A 15,808-nucleotide genomic window follows, 5' to 3' on the forward strand; every position below is an offset into this window, starting at 1 on the left:
GGAGTGACTTTCCGTTGCAAACAATAGACGAAAACTGTTTTTACTTGTAGTGTAGTTTGGATTACAATAACACTTATGTGTCAATATGTGTGGCACAAAGTTCCGTCCAACCTTTGTCCAACATAAAGTCCTATGTTACAAAAACCGGACCCGAGGATCCACGCGCAAGATGTTTAACTCGCTGTGACACACAGTCGACACGGATGAAGACTCCAACAACTGGTTGAGCAGGGTCCAAGACCCTAAACCCTGGACCCATGTCCCTAGTCGCAGGACCGGACAGGAGCTGTTGTATATGGCGTCGGTCGAGGCCCACCGAGTACTCATCGTCCCTTTTTAACTTCTTTTTTTGGACCGTTATATTAGACCATGTAAGTATTCTCGTTTTCACAAGTTACCAACGCCTCTCCATTTTAACCCTCATTTCTTAAGAATGAAAAGAGGTAACTTAGAGGACGGATAATAGGGTAAAAGGCCGGAAGGCGGGTGATACATACGTGTACGTCCAGTAAAGGAGACACCGTTTGGTTCGTCGTTTCTATCACCTCGTAGAGCCCACCGCTTCTTGAGACGAGAGCGCGACTTTCATTGGTGTTCTCCGCGCAAGTCATATTTCCGCGCCCGTATATTGGATAAACTCGGAGAATATGGTTCTCCATAACGGACCAAAAGACACAATCAGAATAGCAGTGTTACCTTCCTCTCTCCACGGTCAGGAACTGTGAATAACAAAAAACGCTTTCTGTACCTGGGCGTGTGTGTAATTTTTAAAGTGATGTGGTCCTGGGTCATTTTTTTCTTGTGTATTTCGTTACCGTTACATCTCCTGTACCAACTTATGAAGTCATATTACGTCTGGGCGGTGTTCTCAACCTGATAAACTTTGACCGTTGTTTAATGATCCCTCGTCCATAGCCTACTAAGTGTCTAGAGACGGTCAGTCTCGAGCGAGAGGTAGAAAGAATAATGAAACTCGTATGTTATGCGCCATCGTCCACGTATTTGGCAAGAGCATACTTCTTACCACTCTATTACTCGCGTGTCACCCGCTACGAAAATCATTTTGTTTATGATGTTACTTTGTTGTCATTCCTCTTAGTTAATTCAGGTTTTTGTTATGTTTATATGTGTAACATGTGACGGATGATACAAGAAAGACCATAGGGAGTATGCCTAAGTGTATTATGGAGTGTTCACTGTGACTAGTAGTCCTGTGTCTCTGAAACTCAAATGTCTAAACATTTGTGTGTCCTTAGTGACTTGTGTACTCCCGACTACAAGGGTGTCGCTCTGACGACAGCTCTGTGAGACTCTCACAGATTCCTTGCGAGTCCGGTCCCCCCTGAACCAGTAATGCACAAAACCACAGTCGCCAACAATGTACAGGGAATACTACATGTGTTAAGTTGTTCTTTTGTCTTGTGTTGACTTTTCTTCCATACGGTTTCGAAAACAGACCATTGACGTACACGTGGATTGGACTGATAACAAAAATTATCATCCCTACCGAGGCTCTCTAGATCATATCCATGATGGCTACCTCGGTAAGTTGTTCGGTCATGTCAAGCTGCAACAACCCGTACATACGCGTTTCGTAAACTCGTACCCATAATGCCCAGGCGTGGCGTAGGACCGTCCTACTGACGTGATACCACATCCGTCTGCACGCCTCTGCCAGGTCCCAACAACAAACCTTCTTTCCTGTCTCTGTGTTGGAAGACCTTCCCGCGTGCTCGTACCCTCCTATTTCCAAACCTCGTCTTGAAAGCTGTATTCAGAGTATTTATGGCTCTCAAAAATCGTCGAGGGTCGGAAATCATCTTTCGGGGGTAGGGAGAGTCCAACTTCGTAAGGATACCAGAAGATCGTAAAAAAGAAAAAACATTTGCTGTTAAAATAGTGACAGGAGTGATCAGGATCAATCTCGGTTTCTGAATGGTGCAATTGAAGACTCCTCTTTTCATTTTGGGACTGTTAACACCACTTTTAACTCCTCCTCCTCCTCCTGCGCAGGGGTGGTTAGGAAGTGAACCCCATTCGACGATCGCGAGTGATATGTTAATGATGAAATTCACAGTCGGTGAGCCGTATGGATTTTTCTTTTCTCTCTATATATAGGCAGAGGACGGACACGAGGGACGAGGTGGGCCATAGAACAAACTGATTCGTTAAAACACCTTTGACCATTCCCAGATACGGCAGGATATCCAAATGCGGCGGTTTTTCACGCAGGCAAATACTTATGTGAGTAGATCGCGATTAAGCTGCTCGAAAAACAGGTGGCAAAAGACGAGGCAAAGAAGGTCTTCTCTGGTCCTTTTTTCTTTGTTTTCGGAACACCTGGGCACTCAATATAACAAGGGTCACACCTTCAAATCGTTTTTTTCGATTGAAATAGGTGATTAACCGGAATTAGCCAGGGGGCGCTCATAAATTATCAAAAGTTTGTGTCGTGCTATTTCAAAACGCGCTCTCTCGCGCCCCTTGGCTCTCTTCTCAGCGATATCGTGCGGCTCACTGTATCTCCGAGGGCACTTGCCCGCATGTCTAATACAAAAAATCGAAATTCGCGATGTAGCTATATATAGTAGTATATGTTCTGAATTAGTGCTTTCTTGAGATAAAATGTTTTAATCAGGAAAAATAAAAAATCATGATTGATGGATCATTAAAAGACCCTATCTAATGACGTGGATTTATTTTATTAGCAAAATCGAATTAACCACTTAAGTGCGGTACTAAGATAGAGAGTTGATGTGTTAAAAAAATTGAATGGATAATCGACATTGAGATACTGATTACCAGTCCTTGGTGAGTTTATCTTTTAGGAGTTTCAGAGCTGGTTGGTTTTCACAGGCTACACCTTTCCTTCTTTTATGTCCAGCTGGAACTTCAATTTGACTACCCTTTTTCTCCTTTATAATAAAGTAAAGTATTGTTGTCCTCCTTACCCCCTAGAAGGCCTCACGTATTACGATTCATTGGGTTCTTGTTAATTCATTATATTTCTCCACTCTGCCTCTTTCAAAATGTCGTTGTCAGTAAAACTGGATATTATATATCTTTGATTTAAGACTGTAGGTGTTGCTATAAATGAATTCCTATAAAAACAAATAGTATATTTATTTAAATTTATTTTCGTGTACACAAAATAATCAACATAACTTTATCAATAATGTACACCTCTAAGGGATTTTACAGCAGCGAATTCTCTCTCGCTTTGTTAATGTGTAAAGCATCTAAGCGAATAATATGATGGTGTAAATATGCTCTACAAACACATATAACACATAATATTGATGTTGATCATGAGAACAAAATTGTTTTACTGAACGGGTACTCGGGATTTTACAAAAAGGCATTTCTGAATGGTATGGATGAACACCTGAACACAATTGCTACCTATTATACATAAAAATTAACATAGGGGTACAAGGGGAGAATTACGAATTATAATTATACAAGACTTAACATCTTAAATTAAGTCGCCGCCCAGAGCCACAAACGGTAAGACAACGGAACCACTCAATAATCACAGCTCTTATGGTTTCAAGCCACCGGTGAAGTCCTTGTGCGCTCTCGCCGCGCCGCTCTTGTAAGACACCTGGAGTTATACTACGGTTATAATTTTGTCTCCTAGAAGACTAGCCGAGACGCTCCGTTATGTACACAAGTCCTAGATTCGGTTATAGCTACGGGTAGTCTGTATTTAGGCGACTGTTCATTCACTTCTCATCCCTGGTTAAAAATAAATAAACTTAATTTACGGGCGACCTTTATTATCGCCGGCTAATTAAAAGCGTACTGGAAGCAATCGAGTCAATTCCTTATTACTTGAGGCACCGAAATGATTGGGATGATTATGTGTGTTCAGTGTGGTTTGTTAAACTCGACCAAAATCACATTCTGGTAAACACTTAGTTACAGATGTTCTGAAAGGATTTAATTAGTGTGTCTTGATCCATATCAAACATGATGGCTTCGCATTTCAAGCAGTAATATGTCAATATCACATAATAACCATTTGGAGTTTTCTGATAAGTTTCTTTCATTTTTTCGGTGTATTGTTTCGTCCAAAAAAAAACCTGACAAATTGTTCTCCAAGTGCGGTATGAGGACCGAACACTTTCTTGGCTTCGCCAAGTCCAAAATTGGTCGGGTCTCTTCGGGATAAAAAAGTATTATAATATACATGTTCTGCAGAAAATGTTACTGGTGTTATAGTATCGACTTCTAGGGTGATTGACAGTTGTTGACTTGTTGTAACAGGTGAGAGTGGAAAATATTTGAAGTGTGGTACTGTGTGAGAGACTTGGGCTGAATGTTATATCTCTTTCGTGACTCTTTATACAGTCTCTTGACGTTGACCAGTGTTACATGGTAGCTTGAAAGTTCCCGTCGAGTCCCAGGCACCCAAATCATGTGAACCCTTTACATTCTTCCCTTTTAACAAAGGCGGAAAGGGAAACTTTAAAACAACACAGTAATAGTATGATTATTTTTGATAACGTAGTGTTTACACAATTAAATAAGTTAATAATCGTCACAATTTTTTTTGCAACTGATTACCGGTCAGTAATATCTTGCCAAAAAATAAATGTCTTCTCATCATGGTAGGACAAACCGTAAAAATATCTGAACTCATAATCTCAAAGAAGTCCCGAGCAAATTGCCTTATTTCTCGCTCATTTGGATACCCGAGAAATTTTATGTTGAGCTATACATGTGTCTAACAATTTGTCATTGTTATAGTGACAAGGGAAATAGAGTATCTGACGGACATAGTAAGTAGATATTGGATAGTGAGGTCAAAAAAAGACTTAATTTTTTTGGAAAGACTGACAAATTGGTTAAGGACTTTTACTACAATATAAAATGACAGGAGCAATCAAAAAACAAAAACATGACGAATGAGTCAGGAGGTCGAAAATGAACAGGGGAGATTGTAAGTAGGATGACAAAAACCATTCACCAGGGAATAGGAGTCTGTTTTTGTGGTTGTACCTAAAAAATTATCTTACACCACAAACAAACAAAGAAACATCACAAGAAAACTCACAGTGTACATTACTACATCTTTTCGTAAGAGTTGTTGAAAAGTTCAAGATAAAACGCAACCCTGTAGGGAACACGCCATGGCTGACTTCGGATAAGGTAATGTATTTACCTTTACGCTATCGTAAACTCTATCCCAAATCGTTTATGTTAAATAGGATGGTGTTTAGGGTTAACGGTGGTGTGTTTATAGAACGTCATGTGACGTGTCCACCTACGGCAAGAGAAAGAGGAGTTTGAGACCAAAGGAAAGGTGTCGGGGAGAAAAGGAAAAGGACGTACTTTTTGCCAGGTTGACCTTCAGTTCTCCACCACTCCAGCTCTGTACGGGAATTTTCTCCGACCAACGGGCAAAAAGAAGGACCCTCCCTTGTTGACACGAAAACTGAATCAGCGTTGTAAAGAACAAATAAGAGACGATCGGAGTTGAGTGTTAAAGGAGGAAATAGCATTGACTGTAGAAAGGGAGAGGCTCGGCGTCCAACAAAGTTGAAACAAGAAGGGGTCTTTTTCCCTAGTAGACTTCTGTGTAGTTGAGTTGATACAGAAATCTCTGATCGAATTTCCAAACATAAGGATGTACCTCTCAAAGAGTTGGTGTATTTAATTGCCTTCCTTGTAAAACCAGTTGAGCAGAAGCAACGAACCATATCAATAATAAATCAAACATTGTTAGCTAACGTGGAGACCACGAGAAAGGTTCGGGGAGAAACTACTATAGCTGTGCCTCTCTATTCCTCAGGATTGTTGTGTTGCTCTTGTCTGTTTCAACAGGGTAAACAGAAAGACTTCTCCTTCAGACGCTCAAAGACGGAGTAGTTAATATCCTCTTGTGGATTGGATAGGAAACTAATAGGACCGGATCGCATGGTTTCTAGTAGTTTTGTAAGTTGTGTCTAGAACCCGTTAAAGGATGCTGTCTGTTAGGAGTTCCTCGTATTATTATACACTTTTTTCGAGTAGAAAGTCGAACGAAAAAGAAGAGGTTTATGGTTTAGATCCCACAGTCGATGTGATTACTTGCCAAGTTATAATCTAAAAGATGCAGAGAATTTGATAGTGAGGGTGTGTAATATTGGTCAGACACTAGGTACTTTTAAGGGATCGAAACACCTTTGCTGTAATGATGATTCTACTAGTCCGATAAATGCTGAGGTTTAAGACATATTTGGCACTTCTCTATGGAAGTTTTTAATATCAGTTATTAAAAAATTGCCCTCCTCGGGGGTTTCGGTACCGAATAAGAAAATAATGTTTGACTGGACATTGTCCTTCGAAGTTTCAAATGGGGGCCGAAAACAGGGCCCTTCTTCTTGTCCTATGTCTATATGTTGGGTCTATGTGACACGACTTCTTCAGGAAGAGGTGTCAGTTCCGTAAAGTTCTGTTCTACTTTACTGCGTCACTATAAATTTCTTTTGTTTCTGTGTGTATCTAGCTTTCTGTGGACGTAATAACAAACCCTCCTACTCGTCTGGCCCTCAGTAAATACTGAGCTCTTCCTTCCAATATTAAGTGCCCATATACCGGTTTCTAGAATACACCAACTCGAAAAGTCCTTCCTTTAAAAAGCAGAAAACGGAGCTTGTGTCTTTTACATTCCCTCCACCGGTTAAGGCTCCTTCTTAGTGTCTTGCGAAAGGAAGTTTTCTCGGGCCCCACTGTTGAGAAGAGGTACAACTACATCATGTCAGGATAAAGGAGACAGTGGAGTTCTGCCTATTGGGTGTAGTATAACGCATGTGTTTTGGTTGAGTCCGTTCATAAAGTCGCTTACTTATGGGTACATTCCATGCTCTTTTTGACTGAGGTTCTTTCATCGAGTGAGATCGCAGGTAACAGTTCGAATACTCAACGTTACAGGGGAGATCTCTGTGGAGTGTGCACCCTTTTTTCTTCGTCTTAATTATTTGTTAGTTAGGCCGAAAGTCTCATTGTTACTTTCAATGTTCTCATTGTCTAAGTCCTTTTGAACTAAAATGGGCTTATAATCGTTTTTCGTTCGGTCAAGACGAGGAGTCCTCTTTCGTTTGTTCGGGAAAATTCCCGTTTACGTCGACTGGGAGTGATAGGAGACTTGAGGTCAACTTAGTGGAATAGATAATGTCCTTCTTTTGTGCTCCAAACTACCCTTTTCTGTCTTCCCACCCCTTTCTCTTGCCGTTTAGTGGACGTCTTCTGGAACGTCTACTTCCCTCTTTACCCCTTAACCTTCTTTTCGTACTGTCTGGACTCATCAAGCAACGGTTACCTACCGGAGATTATCTTTACTGGGAACCCACGGTCTTCAGGGAGGTGTATATATTGGACTATTTCCATCCTTACTATTGTTACTTTTTGTATGTAATGTGTTATGTTGTGGTCGACGAATGACGAGCGTCCTTTTTCTTTGTGAATTGGTTTGTCGGTCCCTTTTTTTCTTCTCCTGTTTTGGACGTGAAGCTTTGTTGTGTTATTTGTTGAAATCTGTTACTCCTTCATTTTAATGTCGTAAAATGTGAGACGTCTTTTATTCCGTATTTTAGTCTGGCTAATTAGGTCTTTTTTGACTCAACTGAGTCACAAGTTTTACTTCGTTGTCATTATGCATTTATATTCCTGTCGGAACAACAGAAGAATCAGAGAACAATTGCTTAGTATTCATCCGGTATACTAATAAGCGCTCCAATGAAACAAAAAAATTCATGGGACTTTACTTGAGTAGTTCCAGGAAATTTTAGTGTTCTTTCCATTTTGAAAGGGGACTTTTTGGAAAGATATTCTTGGAACGTTTTTTATCAAAAAAAACATTAAACTTTGTGTAAAGTTCCTCCTGTTTAAGATGTGATAATGAGGCTTCCTTATTCTGGGGCAGTTCACGTTGAATACCAACTTGTTTATATCTGGGTACTTAAAATAACTCTCAGGACTAATCAGAAACCAAAAAAGGACTTTCTCCAACGCTCCCAGTTAGCCCACACTATAGCCTTTCCTGCTTTCACGGTCTATACAAAGTCCGGGAGAGGGACTCACCTTGCAGCACTCCTTAGGTCTCAGTTCGATTTATAGTAACAGAGTAGAGACCCGGAAATTGGACTTTTTTGGCCGCAGACAGTGGGTCTGATATTCTAGAGCACTTGCGAAGCAACTGCATTTGTCAGTCTTGTATCGTTAAACAAACTCACTTAAAAGCACGTAATATTGATCAAAGGATATTATAAAGAAAGAATAGATAACATAAAAAGTAGGTTTGTCTCGTGTGCGACTTTCATTTATTATTCTTTAACAACCACTGTCGAAAGTACAAGAATTTGGTGGTGGTCAAACCACACCTGAACAGATGGACTTCCATAAGGAAATCAGAATCGAGTCTGCTAATAGTAGTCTCAAAAGGCTCTGTGACCGGCTCCTAAGCAGGGAGCTGTATTAGTTTGGTATTTGGCTCGCCTATATCGCTCTCTTTTCTAGACGTTCTATTACCAAGACAGAGAGAACGAGAGAAGCTCACGGGCACTAGGTGGGAGGGTAGACCTGAGGAACGTCAAACAGGGGAACATCGTGTGGTACAGCGATCAACGAGCTCTCAGCCGGAAAAACAAACAACCAATGTGGTGACGTGAACTCTGTTCTCGCTCTATATACGTTAGTTTGTAACGTCCGTATAAGTTTGATTATTCTTCTTGAAACTATGTTTTTTTAAAAAATTCAAATGTCAGTGTTCATTTCATCGGATGTTGTATACCAGAGTCAGCGGCGGTTGTAGGAAATCTGTTAAGTGTCCTGAATTTCTTTAGTAGTATGGTTTTGAGGAATTTTGATTTCATCCAGATAACAGACATCTGTCTGATATGTTCTCCTTTGAATGGTCTGAATTAACGATTGCATTTGCTGTCCCTTTTTGAAATTCGGAAAAAAAGATACTCTTCGGCCAGTGTGTACTTTTAAGTATTTATTCTTTGTTTTTTATTCATTATTCACGCCAGGGTTTGCGTAAAATTCAGTAAAATTTATTAAAAATTTGCTTTTATATTATACAAAAACAAGGGGATTAATATGCCTTCCTGGTAGGGTCAAAAAACAATACTTACTAAAATAAAAGGGTAGTCGAAAAAAAATGAAAGTCAAGTGGAAAAAAAGGAGGTGTACTGCACCGTCGAAAAAAACTTCAAGTACCAAAATGGTTAAACCAGGGTATCTTAATGTCATCTATCTCATCTATAGATTAGGTGTTTCGAATTTTGTTATAAATAACCCGGGTAGGGTTTATTGTTAATGTCATTAAGTAAATATTTTTATTTCTCTGAATTACTTTATTCAAGCCAATAATTATAAAAAAACCGCAGCTATCGGGGGTCCAATCGATTTGTATAGTCTAAAAAATCATATGCGCTTTCACAACAACTCCGTAAGGGACAACCACAATAAAGATACGCAACAAGAATGTTGTGCCCCTTATTCGGTTGTATGCGCTTTATTCAAAGATTCGAAACAAGCAAGGATGAGGTGGTACCTGGTTGTACAGCGGGGTCGGAAAAACAAGGGACGGAAACGTTCTTTTCTGCCTTTTTTCGTCTTTTGCCACTGTCGAGGCAAAGCTTTAACTTTCTTTACCTAAAAATTGTGCGAGATAAATCCGCGACCGCGGGGGAGGCCGAGCTCCAAACCCGCTCTCTTTCTCGCGGGCTGCACCATAAGCACGGGGCCACTTCGACTTTATTCAAAACTTTCGAACATGATCGAAATTGGTCAAACTGAAAACCAACCTTTTGGGAGGAGGAGGAAGGAGGTTAGGGTAAATAAAAGGGGAGTCAAATGACCGTATAAATTACTCACTTGTCTTTAATTACAAGGCAAATTTTCTTGTTTTCGACTTCCTGGGTCGACTTTTGACTCTCTGAACCCGGAATTTTCCGAACCTTTAAAATTGCCACCGTTTGTTCAGAAAGTGAAAGGGAGGGGTACATCGAAAGCGGGGGAAGGCTTTTCCCACGCACAAGGAAGACAGGAAAAGAAGGTTGTTTTTTTTTTTGGTTTTTTTTTGTGGACCCTCCTAGGAGGTGTACAGAACACTGTATTCAAAACGTCGTTAGGACGTTTCTCAACTCATTATTGTACAGGTTTACACCGTTATTTGGTACGGTTGTGAAACTGATGACAAAACTTTAGACTGAATTAGTAATAAGTATGATTAGCTCGTAGGGATGATAATTTTTGTTATCAGGTCCAATCCAAACGTGTTACGTTCAATGGGTTGGTTTTCGGAACCGTATGGAAGAAAAGGTCACCCACAAAGACTAAAGGAACAACATTTTTAACCATGTAGTATGTCCCTTATGGGTCTTGTGGTTTTTATCAATCTTATGCGATCAGTTTTTTTCAACGGTTTCCGTTTGTATAAAAACCAATAAAAACTTATTAAGTATACTCATTCCACACAAAAAAAATGATTCGTAGGGCGGGAACACCCAGTAAAATAGAGGTTGGGTAGAAAGTACTTCAAATGACGGGGGCCATAACATTACCCAAGGTTTCATATATTCTTTTCTTACCTTTTCGTCGCCTACGGCTAACGATTTATTAAACCGGTCAAGTTTATCAGGGACAATATGGTCATAATTAATGTAACGTACAAATAAGGAAAAAAGAACCGAAAACTACTTAAATTTACAACAAAACAAGAAGGTAAAAAGTTTTGGTTTTTAGTTGACGAGGGAGGTTTACTCTAATGGAATTTTCTTTTTTGGTCGTATACATTTTTATTTTCTTCCGAGTTTACAATCGGAAAAAAATTGGAGGGTCAAATTGTAAAGTCCTCTTCGTTCTTCAAAGAAAGCGTGCACGGTGATGACGGGACAACAAAAACGGTGTTCCCTTTTACGTTACAGTATCACCTTTCCTTTCTTAAGTTACTTCCTTTTCCATTCTTAGTAAGAAGGTTAAAAATTCGAAAGGCGGTGTTGGTTAACTTTTTGTGAAAAAACAAGAGGACTTTTAAATGGTCTATATAACTCCAAAAAAGAAGTAAAAAAGGGAGGAGTCCTTGGGCCTCGAACCGAAACGCCACAACAGCCCTTTGTCGTTTTCCTCGACTAGGAACAATGGGGTCCAGGTTTAGGGTCTTGGACTTTTTTGCTCAAACCATGTTGTTTGTCCTTTCCATCCGTTGTCACTTGGTTGTTGTTACACTTTTAGTTAAATATTGCCCGTGGACCCGGTCCGGGTTTTTTTGTACAGGACTTTTTGTTGGACAAAAGGTTGGACGGATTTGTCCACAACAACCATTGACAACAATTAGAAGTGTTATTTGTTTTATTCCAAACTACCTACAAGTAAAACAGTTTTTCTCAATTGTTTGCAACGGAAAAAAGTTCACCAAAGTAAACTGATACAAAAGTTTTAAAAGAGAAAGTACCGGAATTTCAACTGAAAAAACAACGTTGGATAAATCTTCGTAATAAAAAAATGTTATTGCAAAAGACATTAGAATTGTGGAAACAGTGCAACTATCCCCTAAGTCCTCCTTGACCACCCAATTTGTTGTTCACAAATTTAAGGGGGTCTTTAAAAAATCCCATGTTTGTAAAAACTTTAACTTCTAGTTTTGATACAATAGACAAAAAAAATTAAGGTCCGTTTTATTGGAAATAAGTAAACTTTCTTTTAGTCAAAGAATTAAAAAGAGGGAAGATTTAAGTGGAGGACGAAAAACCCGTGGTCCAGTTTCGAAGTTATCTGAGAAAGGCAGTCATACACTAAAGGCGTGTGTTGGGAGGTTGTAGACGGACGGGCTGCGGAACCTCAAACCAGGAAACGAACAAGAGCGACAAGGGTTATGCTTCGTTCTTACTTTGCTGTTGGGTTCTCCCACTGCACCTTTTACTTTAATTACTTTTATAACTTATTTATAATCGTCAAAATGATTGTGTAGTCTTTTTCTATCCTTCCGCGTCGTAATTGTAAAATAAAATCCAAACCACAAGGGACTTTGTTGAAGGACAACCAGAGCCCTTACTCCCGTTAAGTGAACTTGTTTGTCATTTTAGCGTCCGCTTTTTTTTGTTTTTCTTTACTTCAACTTTAATGGAAATGGTTTACCTAAAGTTTCTCGCTCTGTTCGACGAACATTTAGTTACATGCCCAAGGTAAATTATTACTCGTTGGGCAAAGTGCATTGTACCAATTATCAAATTAATTAACAAAAAATTTGACATTCGAATTCAAATTTACTGGTCACCCTTTCAAGTGGGTTGTTTTCTCATTACTTTAAAACCAAAATAAACTCTCAAAATGTTTGTCTCCAAACGTTTTACCGGTTGCTTTTCGGGAAAACAAATGTGGAGAAGGTAAAACACACGCAGGTCCAAGGACGACCCGGGAACTGTCCGGAAGACAAACGGGAAGGTCGACGTCGTGCCAAACGGAGTCCAAAAAGTGGTTATCGTTTCCTTCGTAAATGATTTCTTTGCCGTTAATCTTGTTTTGGGGTACGGGTTCTTGTTTGCGGTTCTATTTTTCTCCTACCTCTTTGAGCAGTTGACTGGTGTTCAGACCGGGTTTCTAACTCCCCTCTCTGTCTTCGTTTCTTCTTTCGAAGCTGCTAATAGCGGTCCTTTTGACAAAAAAGTTGTCTCGTTCGTAGTCCCCGCGTTGTAACACCCTTGGTGACCTTTGGAAACTTTTCTTGAAAAAACAACAAAATAACGACCGTTTGAATTAAATAATATAAAACAAAGTAAGTTTAAATTTTTTATTGCTGTTTCCAAAATTTCAGCATCAAATTTCTTCGGCACTGTGCCCAAAGTTGGTAGTAGGGGTTTTGGGTAGTTAAAAACTTCAATTTATAAACAGGGGGAACTTTTTTGCAAAATACTTGACTAAAAACCTATAAACAAATGAAACTTTATTGGGTAATTAGAACGGGAGGTTACAAACTGGTATTAAAGACCTAAAGAGCCCATAAAGAAAGTTTAGGGCGAAAATGATTAATATATATATATATATATATATTACATTTTTTACCAATGTTGTTCAGCTGCCTGATTATGGAAGAGACATGATTATGGCAAAACTTCACTTCACTTAACTTAACTTAAATAATCACTATTATGGGTCCATAAAACATTTATTCAGCACTTTTGAATGCATACAGCACATTAATTCCAAGTCAAGTGCATTTTCTTTTCTCTGTAGGATAACTACAACAAAGTGCATTCAGAACAAAGCCACGGTGCTTTAAAATAAACATCTAGGCCAGTAGGCCTACAACAAAATAGAGTAAATAAAGACTGTAACAGCCATGCCTTCAACAACAACAAATGCACCTATAAATTTGGTAACCTAACGTGTTGTTGTGATGACGTAATCAAAACGCGGCGACAAGCACAGCGCGCGACCATGCTCGCGGCTGGCTCACAGCCAACATATCTGCCGCTTGGAGATATTTNCCTCTTTCTCTGATATTTTTAAATATCTCCAAGCGGCAGACATGTTGGCTGTGAGCCAGCCGCGAGCATGGTCGCGTGCCGTGCTTGTCGCCGCGTTTTGATTACGTCATCACAACAACACGTTAGCTTACCAACGTAACCCTGTTCTCTGACATTCGGTGATATTTTTTCGGTGCTAGAACCCTTTCGGCCGAAAGGGCCTTTTTAACCATTTTCGGCCGATCATTTTCGGCGGCCGAATATTCGGTGCATCCCTAATAATAATGTAATCATAGAAAATAGTCATTCTTGCAGCCCGATATCCCCAAAGTGTTATGAGGCATTTTTCTGTATTTGCTCGTTCTTGCATCATTGGAACATTTAGATTAATAACCTACTTAATAGTATACCCACAACTCACTTTATATTGTGACCTCTAAGGCTTTAAGTAATCTCATCATATATGTAATTCTTAAGTATACGCCCATAAATGTGTATATTATTGACTTACTATACAGGAAAATGTCCCTCTTGTGTGACTTTTTTTATTATTTATTATTATTTATTATTATTTTAATTTGTTGCCTAACAGCCTACTCGAGCTGTAATGATTTGAATTAATATAAACCGTTTGGCAACAAATATATAATGATATATTTCTGATTATTGTTCAAGCAGAGACAGTGATGTCAATCCCGCTGAAATGATTTTCTTTATTGTGTATTACTCTAAACTAAAATATTTGAATTTTGTTCAGCAAGACACATGAAGAAGATGTGATGGCCATTTATTGCTGTTTCACAACCATATAAATATTTTTAAAAATAATGTGTTTGGAGTGTCCTAAAAGCTTGTTCCTGGACTTCTAGTTAATCCAATGTTTTCAAGCTCCAATCTGTGCAAGAGCCATGGTGCCCATCCTGCTAGCTGGAGCTTAACTGCGCGTAGTTAATCAGTTGCTCGACGTATGCCAGCACTGCACTATTTAGCTGTAGTCTAGGTTTAAATGTATAGTTGCAATTGTGTATTTTTCATTGAAGTCTAAGGACTTGCATTTACATGTTTCTATGCCCACAGATGTCCAACATAACAGTCACTTATCGTGATGGCCGGGTGGCACAGTTGGAGCAAGTCTACATCCGTGGCAGCAAGATCCGCTTCCTGATCTTACCTGACATGTTAAAAAATGCCCCCATGCTAAAGAGCATGAAAAACAAGAACCAGGGATCCGGTGCAGGAAGGGGAAAGGCAGCTATTCTCAAAGCACAAGGTGAGGAAAAGTTCTTGTACCAGTACCCCCCCGACCTTTTCCAAGAATACTGGGTTTTTAGCTTACCTCATACTCGTGTCTCTTTTACAAATTTCAACAGTTTACACATTTAACCCCTTTTTTTTATGCTGCAGAACTGAATCCCTTATGTTTAAGGTCAATGTACTTGTAGATATGTATTTTATGTTGTACCGATTTGTATTAACAACTCTTGATGGGTCCACTGAGACAGCATTTTAATACAGAGATAATTAAATGCATTTTACAGTACATGAGTATATTATCCACCTCTTGCATATTTGGATTTATTCATAGATTATCTGTGCTAAATGAGTAAACCAGAGCGGTTTGTATTTGTCAGTTGTGTGTAATGTGTATTCTCTTTTTTTGCAGTGGCTGCAAGGGGCCGGGGACGTGGTGGAATGGGAAGAGGAAACATCTTCCAGAAGAGGCGATAACTGCTCCAGCTGTGTTAACATTGTTGCATTGTATAGTCTTTTGTTGTTTCAGTTTGTCTTCTTTTGATTGGAAATGTTTGGATTTTTTTTTTAGCAATCCTGTAATTTGCAGTTCATGCTTTTATGTTCATTTTTTTTGTTAATGAAAATAAACATTTTTCAATTTGATCATTCTTGTCCTCTGGTTTACTCAACTACTAATTCCATGCCAACCACTTCAAAACATTTTTTACCCACACTTTGTATGGTAGATTTACTTGGTTCCAAATGAATAGTTTTCAGCATCACTTCTGCCCCAGTTGGATTTTGCCTTATATTTGAATGCCTAAAGAAATTGAATATTGATAGTGGCAATATGCACCAGTTGCACCCTGCATATCCTGAATGCAAAATTGAAAACATGTGAATGTTGCTTAAGCTAATCCTTTTTTGCACAGGTTTGCTGGTGAAACTGCACATCTGTCCGACTGACTCTGAACATGAAGGAAACGTTATCACATGAACTGAGCCTAAATGCACCTTAGACACAATTATAGGCTATTGAAGAATCTACTGGTACTAGCTTGCTCAGTGTTTATGTATCTATATTTATTTCGATGTAAAAAATACTACAAAGCTGCTTT

At 39.2% G+C, this 15,808-nt stretch overlaps 1 protein-coding gene across 1 annotated transcript in view; it reads left to right on the forward strand.

Moving 5' to 3' along the window:
• LOC104945409 (small nuclear ribonucleoprotein Sm D3) overlaps positions 1-15,354 on the forward strand; it is a 16,459-nt gene extending 1,105 nt beyond the window's left edge. The window contains exons 3-4 of the mRNA XM_010771071.1: positions 14,535-14,727; positions 15,121-15,354. Of these exons, the coding sequence (XP_010769373.1) occupies positions 14,535-14,727; positions 15,121-15,185 (258 nt within the window). The 3' untranslated portion in view covers positions 15,186-15,354. The remainder of the gene's footprint in view (positions 1-14,534; positions 14,728-15,120) is intronic.
• The last annotated feature ends 454 nt before the right edge of the window (positions 15,355-15,808 follow it).

This window comes from Notothenia coriiceps, unplaced genomic scaffold (genome assembly GCF_000735185.1).
Source record: "Notothenia coriiceps isolate Sejong01 unplaced genomic scaffold, NC01 NC01_scaffold00009648, whole genome shotgun sequence".
Lineage (NCBI taxonomy): Eukaryota > Metazoa > Chordata > Actinopteri > Perciformes > Nototheniidae > Notothenia > Notothenia coriiceps.